At 36.0% G+C, this 10,042-nt stretch overlaps 1 protein-coding gene across 1 annotated transcript; it reads right to left on the reverse strand.

Moving 5' to 3' along the window:
* Window positions 1-4,608: 4,608 nt before the first annotated feature.
* Window positions 4,609-8,809, reverse strand: LOC139851964 (probable LRR receptor-like serine/threonine-protein kinase At2g16250). Its single transcript, XM_071841158.1, has 4 exons — window positions 6,544-8,809; window positions 6,295-6,423; window positions 5,631-5,653; window positions 4,609-5,526 (listed from the first exon to the last, which is right to left on the reverse strand). Exons 1-4 carry the CDS (start codon window positions 8,409-8,411, stop codon window positions 4,910-4,912), a joined length of 2,637 nt encoding a protein of 878 aa, XP_071697259.1. The 5' UTR covers window positions 8,412-8,809; the 3' UTR covers window positions 4,609-4,909.
* Between the last annotated feature and the right edge of the window lie 1,233 nt (window positions 8,810-10,042).

Here is a 10,042-nt window from a genome sequence, read left to right on the forward strand (position 1 = left end):
AAGTTGTTACTGAAGATAGCAAGAAGGTGATATTGAGTTCTGTCAACAACACGATTGTTCGTATTTCTGCTCAGACTATCAGGGAAGATTTAGGATTTCCGGATAATGATGATATGCCAACTGATTTGCCGATTCTGAAAGTTAGAAGGTGTTTAAAGAGATGTGGTTATACTGGTGACATAACCAAAGCTGTTAAACGTACAAAACTTCCAAGGCAGTATCGATACTTTACATACGTTCTTCTTAGATGTTTGAGCCCGATGCAAGGAGGTTTTGATGAGATGACAGCAAAGTACAGCTCAATGTTTGTTGCGTTGGTTTTGAACGCTGATTTTAATTTTTCACAGGTGATATTTGATGCGATGGTTCTAAATGTGAAGAGGAAAGTTCATCTGGTGTTCCCGAGGTTTCTTCAGATTATGTTAGAGAAGCAGGTTCAAGGGTTGGTAAAGATACCTGAGGATGAACTAAAGCAGAATCATTTAAATGATCAATCTTTCAACATGTTTTTGCAGAGCCGAGTGGAAGTACCGGAGAAAGGGCTGATTGGTCATCTGGTTAATGAGAACTACGTGTGTCCAGAAGGCTTGAGTTGCCGACATGAAAACAGTAATTCAAGGGATGAGACTGATATTACTATTGCAGGTGAAGAAGAGGTGAATCAGCCTCCACCAAAATCAACTGGTCCTCGATTGGTTGATGAAGATGATGTAACAGCGCTTGATGATAGTCAAATGGATTTAGTGAAACGAAAGTTGGCTGAGGCTCCCAAGGTGTCAATAAGAGGGAGACAGAAACGTTTGAAGATTTTGGTTAAAGATGGAAGTTCGTCTTCCACAACAAAGTCCCAGCCGAAGGTTGCTCAGACTGGTCCAGCTACTGGTGGATCTACTCAAGCTGCACCCACTCAACTACAACAAGCTGCATCTTCTCAGCAAGTTCAAACTTCTCAACGTTCTGAGACTACTGCAGGTGATATGACAAGAATTGTTAATCGTAAGTTGATTCAGTTGTCTGCGGATTTTGCTAAGTTCCAAAAGGCAGTTGATGAAGATAAGAAGAAGACAACATCTGAGATGTCTGCATTGAGGTTGAAGATTGGTGAGCTGGAGAAAAATATGGAAAGTCAGGCTGGAGAAATTTTATCTCTTCAGACACAAAACCGAGATCTGACGGATAGATTGAACGAATGGGAGAAGAGGATTGTGGTTGAAGAAGAGGATGATGAACCAGATCCATTTGGTACTTTTGGTGAGGCAGAAGAGGACAGAGCTGTTGAAGTTGCTAAAGGATACACGGAGGATAACCCGCTGTATGTAACTCCTCTTCAAGTTTTAACAGTTTCTGAATTTTTAGCTATGCAGGATCGTCTTAATCATACAACTGTTTACACTGATTTAGAAGAAGGGGAGATCCCTCCGGATCTGACCGAAACTGAGCAGGAATTGATGGAGCGTCTAGAGCGAGAAGCTAAGGAATCTGCTGACGCTACATCAAAAGCTGCAACTGAGGCTTCAACATCAGGAGCTCAGAATTTTGATGATGAAATGAGTGATACTGATGTTTTTGATGAAAGTGGTAACAGTTTTGATGAGATTGTTATTGAGGATGAGCCAACTGAGCCTTATCCTCGTTATGAAGGCGTTGGTGATGATCTTCCAACTTTTGCTGATTATTTTGAGATGAATGATGAGCTTTTGAACAGAAAATGTAAAGAAAAGGAACAGAAGGAAAAAGAAAGTGTGTTACCAGAAGGATTCTTGCCGGTGAAGATCAACAAAGAAAAGGTTGAAGTGTTGGAAGAAGAATGGAAGATTCAGATGCGGATTAGGAAGTATGTGATGAAACCTAAAGTAGAGCCGCAGTTTTTGAAGTTTATCGAGCACTGTGAGAGTTTACGTGCTAAAGGAAAGATCATAGCCTGTGCCTATATTAAAGAATTCGATATGTATGCGATCAAGAAAGAATATGGAGTGGATTATATCAAATCTCCATTTGAATTCAAAACGTTACCTTATTTTGAGTTTATGCAGGTGGCCAGGCTTAAGATGTTGTATCAGGATTATAGTGGAATTCCTGATGTTTTGGTTCGTAAGATAAGGAGATCATATCATTCACCTAATTTCTTAGGTTTTCGTCCTCAGTTTCCGAAGATTTCTTATCGAACGAACAAGAAAACATGGGTTAGAAGGAAGATAGTAAAATATCGACCTGTGAAGTATATGCGGAAGGTTCCTTTGAGAAAGATGCCGCAGCACTTCAGTCCTCGTTTTCGTTGGTGGTATTATGATGAACGCTCAGAGGAAGCAGTTATTGTATTAGACAAGGATGGTGGAGATGAAAATGATAGTATAAGGGTTCTAGATCCAGTTTGGTTGTGAAACTGCTGTGAGGAAGATATGTTTACCCTTTACTACAATCAGATGCTGTATCGCCCAGAAAATCGTGTGCAGGCTGAACAGTACTGCAGGGTTGTGAAACTTTGCTATTTGAAGAACTGGGTGACAGATCCGTTTACTGATTGATAATCGAATTTTTATTTCTGTTCTACGGCTAGGTCTTAGGGGGATTTTGTTGGTGCATGAATCCCCAGCCGTAGTTTATTCTTACGTTTAGTACATTCGGTTATGTAATAATGTTATTTACTAGTGACTATTGATTACTATGATGATTGTGCGTTCTTAATTAATTAAATAATCAATATGTTAAACTGCACACAGTCGACCGAGTGTGTGTACACACTCGACCGACTGTGTAAGTCAGTCGACCGACTGACAGACACAATCGACCGAGTGTGTCTGACTTGCAGTATATATACGGGTTTAGACTTCATTGATGAGGTTACTCGTCCCATTTGTTCCAAGTCGTTGTTTTTCGTCTCCAGAGAACCCTAACACCGAATACCACCGAAATACATCGTCTAGGTGTCGATCTAATCTAGGTTTTGCACTAGGTTCGACCAATTCGATCCCGAAACGACCCGTATCTCGATTTACCTCTATTCTATTGTGTTCCGCCTTTAGTTTAGAGTTCAAGCGACCTAAGATCCATAGAATCATCGTCTACACTGTTTTCAGTAGTTGTGGGTGGATGGTGTGCTGATCGTCGTGTCGAAGATTCCTCCTTTTTAAGTTTTCCGGCGAAGTTGGGCCCGACGAACTTTGGCTTCTCGTTGTTGCCGGGTTTCAAGGTCTTCATTGCCTCTTTTCTTGTTTATCTTCTTATCCTATGTTACGTCTCTGGTCTCATACACGTGTTTCAGTTTTCTGGTGAGATCACCGGAAAATTGTTCCTCGCTGCCAGCACTTCTATGCTCTTTTATGTCTCTATCTATATTCCTGGTTTTGTTGTTGTGATGTGGTGGCTGTCCCGTGGGCAGTGGGCTGCTGGAATTTTCCCTCGATTCCTCCTGCCTTGTTTTTTTCACTGGAGCTTTTTTTCTTATATCTCCCTTCTTTTCATCTTCTCCCTCGTATCTTCACTCATACATCTTCCTTTACCTTCCCCTCCTTATTTCCTCCGGTCGTTGTTACATCTTCGCATCATTCCTTCTATCATGATCGTCGCCGGTCTCTTCATGGTGGTGGAGATCAAAGTGTTTCTGCCAGTCTTTGTCGTGTTCACCAGCCTTCAGATTCCTAAGAAGGTTTACTACCATTAGGTGGCGTTTTCTGTGGTTGGTAGGTGTTTCGTATTGGTTTCGAGATTGGTGTTCTTTGGTTTCCCGATGATGGTTTCTCGGTTTTGGCGACTTCGGGTAATTTCCTAGGTGGTAGTGTAGTTCGGGTTGGCTATACTATTGGTAGCGTGTTTTATGGTTTTAAACTTAGAAGATTCAACGGTGCTTGGTCGTTGATGGAGGGTGATGACAGGGTGGATTAAGCTTTCAATGTGGTTGCTTAGCCGTTTTTGAAGGCTCACATTTACTTTGCCGATCTCGTTTTTTTGTGTTGTTTACTGGATTTTCGGTAGTTTTACATGGTTCGTCTTCAATTGGTAAAGTGACGACTACTTCCGGTGTGTTTGTTGGTCCGTTTCTCATGAAGACTCGGGGTTTTCGATAGCTTCAATAGGATTGTTTAGTTGCTTGCTTGTATTGTTGTAATGTTAGTTTTGTCTTTTAATTGACGCGTGTTTAGTTGTAGATCGTTGGATTATTCAAGTAGACTTTATTGTTTGTATTTGACTATTTGTAACTCATACAATCTTTGAATCGCTTCAATTTTAATTTTACATATTTTTGTGAAAAAAATAATTTGTATTATGTAACATACAGTAATAAATAATAAAGAAAGTTCCAACCCTCAAAAACCAAAATTACAGAGACCATAACATATTTATGGATATAAGAAATCACATAGAAACATATAATTTCCAAAGAATCATATTGATTGCTTATGGAAATCATATCGAGTTTTCTTCATTTCTTTTTAGGATTTATATATGAAGATTAAATTTCCAATAATCTTATGTGATTGTTTATGTCATTATAAAACAGAGCAGATACTGAAACTAGCCTGAAAGAACAAAAGAACTGATGATTATCTCAATTTGTTTCTCTCCAGAAGCAGATAGAAACAAAGTCCATTACAATTTACAATTCCACAAAAACAGCCACCAAAATTACAACTAAAAATTGCTTGCTTTTCAACCATAAACAATAAAACAAGCCCAAAACCCCCAAAAAAAAGTTCCAAAACAAGGTTAAATTGCGGTCCAAACCCGCGGTTTCTATCTCTGTATATCCCCACCCACATTAAATTTACGTCTCTATCGAGAAAAACAAAACATCTCTTTTTTTCTGTCATCATCAATAACTTCAACTTATACCTGACATGGATTGTACATGAAACTAAAGGGGTAAGGGTGGGTGGGGTCCATTATTAACAAAGAATCATCGATCTGTCCATCAATAGTCATCGTTCGATCTTTCCTCATCTTGCACATCCAACGGTTCAGGGAACACATCCTTCGATTGTTTTCTATTTGACGATGAATGATCACCTCCACCATTATGACCGCTCCCCGACTGTGATCCACTTGTGCCTGATCGCTTAAGGCTACTCGGTCCCGCTCCTCCCCCTGCTGCCGCCAATCCCGCCATGTCAGTCGAACTCTGCCGCCAGCTACTAAACAATGCAGCATTCCAAGAACCTCTAGATGAAGGCGTACGTAGCCTTGCTGAGCTACCGCTTTCTTCTCTAACCACCTTTAATGGATTTTCGAGTGCTTTAAGTATGTATCTCATAAGGGGCCGTCTTGCAGGCTTTGGGTTTAAGCAAGATCTAGCAACAACAGCCATGGCCCACACTTCTTCTAATAAATCTTCATCTATGATTAAAGACGGGTCAATGATGTTTGTCACAAGTTCTTTATCATATATGTTGATGTACGGAAGGATCCCTTCTATCAATTCTTTCGTGCTTGGGTCATTCGACGCACTAATTCCCATTTTGCCCGTTACAAGCTCAAGTAATACCTTCCCGAAACAGTATACGTCGTAAGTACATGTTGCAGTGGCTACACCTAAAGTAGAGGTTAATTAGATTTACAATCATCGGTATAAAATTTAAAAATTTGGTAGTGTTTATGGTAATATTATCTAAAAAAAATAAGATCAATATACTTACCAGAAGCACCCTGTTCGGAAGTCCTGCATATAACCAAAAAAAAAATATCCAGTTAAAACCTCAAATATATATGATTTACATAAAGAAATGTTCATAATTTGCAAAAATCGTACAATGCAGAAAAAATTCTCATGCTTGAATATTGATCATATAATTTAGCAAAAAAATTATATACTTGATAAGATGGATAACCAAAACCACTTTGGAAACAAATAATATTTTCAAAAATAATAAAAACTTGAATATCTATCTGTCTTATGAAGAAAATATCACTAAATGTACTAGTTTATTTGGTTCAAGAAAACCTTGATGATTCGATGAATGGGTCATCGATTTGATATCTACCATCCAACAAAAGCATCAGAAACCTTATATCAACTTTGTCCTATCTGATGATTCAGAATCAAATTCCATATTTGTTTATGCATTTGGCATCTGGCTAAAAGAAAGTACCTTTAAAGTTGCATGCTTTATATGTATGATGGTAAGATTATGTTAAATTAGAGCTAATAAGGACAAATAACTTTCTAATTATAGATCTTGATGTACATCTATACCCTAATAGTTAACAACAATCTGTTTGGCATATAAAGACACTTTTCATGATTCTGATACCAAAATAATAATAATAGTAATAAAAAAAGTACTTGTTTTGAATACTTACTGAGGTAATCTAAGCAACCTGGTGAACCGATTCGAATGGCTGTCCCCTTCTTGAATACAAACTTCACTTAAACTCCCTAATCGCACTTCATATTTATCATCAAGAAGTATACTGCTAGCTTGCACATCTCTTCATTTAACAAAACATATAAACAACATAAGTTTTGTTTTAGCATTTTCTACCTTGAAACGACACGTGTATGGTTTTTTTTAATTAATTAAGGATATACAAATATAAATATATTTATACCTGTGAACGAGGGGCGGAGTACATTCATGATGAAGGTAAGAGAGACCTTCTGCAGCTCCTAACGCGATTTTCAATCTTGTAATCCAATCCAACGACTGTAAGCTATCATCATCTGACTCGTTTTTCCTATACAAAGAACTCGACAAATCGCCATTTGGCATGTATTTATAAATAAGAAATTTTTGGTTCTCGTTCTCCAAACAATGTCCCAAAAGGGGCACAAATCGAGTGTGAGATATCTTGCTAAATACATCCAACTCCGCCATATAACTGTCCTTAATCCCCGAACTCATACCAAATCTTTTGATTACTACAGGTACACCACCTTCTAAAACACCCCTAAAAAGATCACCCGAATGACCAGTTTTAATGAGATTCGCATCGTTGAAATCGCCACTGGCTGAAACAAGCTGCTGATACGTGAACGAATCTCCCAAATTAGAAAGATCCAATCCAACTCCTTGTGGTGGTGGGACAGCATCGGTTGGTGCGGGTCCCACCCCAGTCCTTCTCGGACTATTTGCACGACTTTTTCGACAACATATAATCAGCAGGATCACAAAAAGTATAATAACTACAACACCGCCTAACGCGGCACCCAATATGATCCACTTTTTGTTACTTTTATGGTCCTTTTTAGGCGGTGATATAGTGCCATTTGGCTGTCCAAAATTATCAAACGGTAAATCTAATAACGAATAAAATGTTGCACATTCACCAACGCTCCTTTGATCAGTTAAGTTTAAGCAGTTTCTATTTAAAGATGCAACCGCACGTGCATAATCCGGAACCATACCTTGCAAGTAATTATAAGACAAATCCACTGAACTAAACCCCCTAAAAACATTTGTTATGTTTCCATAAAACGAATTATTTGAGAGATTGAACACTTTCGGCGAGACATTACCATTCAGATCAAGATTCGGTAAAGGACCCGTGAAATTATTATCAGATGCATCAAAAAATGTCAGATTAGGAAGCAACCATAACGACTCGGGAAGATTACCCGTTAATACATTCTTGCCAAGTGCAAGTCTTTGTAGGTGACTTAAGTTCCCGAATTCTAACGGCAAGTTCCCAGAAAACGAATTGGATCCCAGATCAAGAACACTCAAGTTACTAATGTTACCCAATTGGGTAGGTAATGACGAAGAAAGACTGTTACCAGAAAGATTCAAATATTTAAGATTTGGCAAATTTCCAAATGATTCGGGAATGACCCCGGATAAGTAATTAAACGACATGTCTAACGACGAAAGATTAACTAAAGATCCAAATGAATATGGGATTAGTCCAGTGAGTGTGTTTTTCGATAGATCAAGAACCGAAAGACGCGATAACTGACCCAAACTAGACGGAATGCTGCCCGTGAGGGAGTTATCAGATAAATACAATTCGATAAGATTAGAAAAATTGCCAACACTAAAAGGAATACTACCAGAGATTTGACAAAACCTAAGATCAAGAACTTGAAGGGTTTTCAGCTGTAACCCTAACATATAAGGAATCGAACCAGGAAGACTAAATCTTGAAGCATTAAACGAAAGCAAACTCGTTAAATTCGCAAGAGAATCGATTGCAAATTGAGGGTTTTTACTACCAACTCTTGTTCTCTTAAACCCTGAAATATTAATCCCAATAACACTACCATTTTGACATGAAATCCCAACCCAATTCAGACATGGGATCAGTTTTATTGGCCATTCTTTTGATCTTATACCTAATGATGCCCTTAATTGTAACAAAGCTGCCCTTTCTGCCCTAAATCTTGAGACAGCATTTGTTGGTCTTTGTTCTTCTTGTTGTTGTTCAAAACTACATTTGAACAACAAAAACAACAAAAAGAGTATAACTTTATAATTCCCCATAACTATGATCTTTCAACACAATAAACCTGAATCTTCATATGCATTGACACTGACAAATTCTTCTATAAAAAAGTAAGGAAAAAAAAAAAAAAGACAAGGCAAAATTGAGTAATGAAATTGAAGAGTGAATCTATATCACATTTTCTATCATACCTAGAATTGATCACAAACCCTCTGAAATCTTGATTTTCTTTTTCTCCTTCTAGCCTTTTTTGTTGCAGGTGATGAAAAAGAGTAAAAAAAAAAAAGTATTTATTAAGAATAAAATAATGGGAAGTGAAAAAGATATAAGAAAGGTGTGATCTTTGCCGGCGTCGGAAAAAGGGGTGTTTTCCGGTGGCTTAGTTTTTAAGATCCGGTAGGGTGGGACACGTTGACCAAAGCTAAGCTTAAAACCTCTGTGCTTACTTTTCACTAATCAACATTTTCTCTCTCAAGATATATATACGGTAGATTGGTGTGTGTTGCCAGCAGTATGCATCCATTACAATAAAATCTTCTCAATCTTATTACTCCTAATGTTTTATACTGTACAATTTAATTATTATTATATTATTATTATTTAAGTATTATTTATTATTTATTTATTATATTATTATTATTATTACGTAGTAATAAATTAAATTTATTATTATTTTATTACATTATACTGTACTATAATATAATACCATAATTATAAAATTATAATAACATATAATATTAGATCATAACCCTTTACTCAAAAAAAAAATATATTTCTATATTATATATTATAAATATAAATATATATATTATATTATATATATATATATATACTCCGTATGTATATTAATATTAATATATTTAATATATATGGTATATATATGAAATTTATGAGAAGTTATATCTATATTTTATATTTTCTTATTAACAGGATTCACAGTATATAATTAGATGTATAATACTAAATTTATGATTTATGATATTAGGTGCTAGCTGTGTTGAATTAAAAGAGATATGTATCATTAATAAACTTTGTTATTTTTGGAAGCATATAATAAATAGAATATTCATTTATTTTTGAAAAACTTGAGTTCAAGACTTCAAACATTCACATTTGTTTTATTTAATATTGAAATGAAATTGAAATTGAACTTGAAAGGAGTTGAAACTGAAAATTATATGGTTTTTGAGTACTACTCGTATCATTTAACAAAAACACAAATGAAAGGTACATTTTAGTTTCTTAGAATTACGCTTCTTAGAATTACGCTTCTTAGAATTACGCTTGGAGACTAATTTCGTGTAATCAATAAATATGTTAGACTGTAAAAAAAAAAGAAGATAGTTTCAAAATGGGCTAACAAACTTATATATATGGTTTTAAAAAGATTACAACTATTAATGAAATATTAAATGATAAAAGATCTTTAAACTTACTAGTAATTACATTGCATTACAACTAATTATCTTGATGTAATCCTTATTTGGTAATAATGATAAATGTATAAAAAATCAATTATTACTTGTGTTTGTGAATTGTGATTTATTATTTGTAGCTAGTCCACAAAGCCAACATAAATCATAAATCAAATCCCATTAAACTCAATTTATGACACCCTAACTAACTTCTACTACTTCCTGTTTTCAAATTTCAAGAGACGTATTTATTT

Source organism: Rutidosis leptorrhynchoides, chromosome 6, assembly GCF_046630445.1.
Source record: "Rutidosis leptorrhynchoides isolate AG116_Rl617_1_P2 chromosome 6, CSIRO_AGI_Rlap_v1, whole genome shotgun sequence".
NCBI classification, from domain to species: Eukaryota; Viridiplantae; Streptophyta; class Magnoliopsida; order Asterales; family Asteraceae; genus Rutidosis; species Rutidosis leptorrhynchoides.

Bases quoted from the DNA above. Each gene is read 5' to 3' on its own strand.
- LOC139851964 (XM_071841158.1), bottom strand. From the start codon at position 8,411: ATGGGGAATTATAAAGTTATACTCTTTTTGTTGTTTTTGTTGTTCAAA. The intron at 6,424-6,543 runs GTATAAATATAT...TGTTAAATGAAG, and splicing joins ACTCCGCCCCTCGTTCACAG to AGATGTGCAAGCTAGCAGTA. The intron at 5,527-5,630 runs GTAAGTATATTG...CCTCTACTTTAG, and splicing joins TTCCGAACAGGGTGCTTCTG to GTGTAGCCACTGCAACATGT.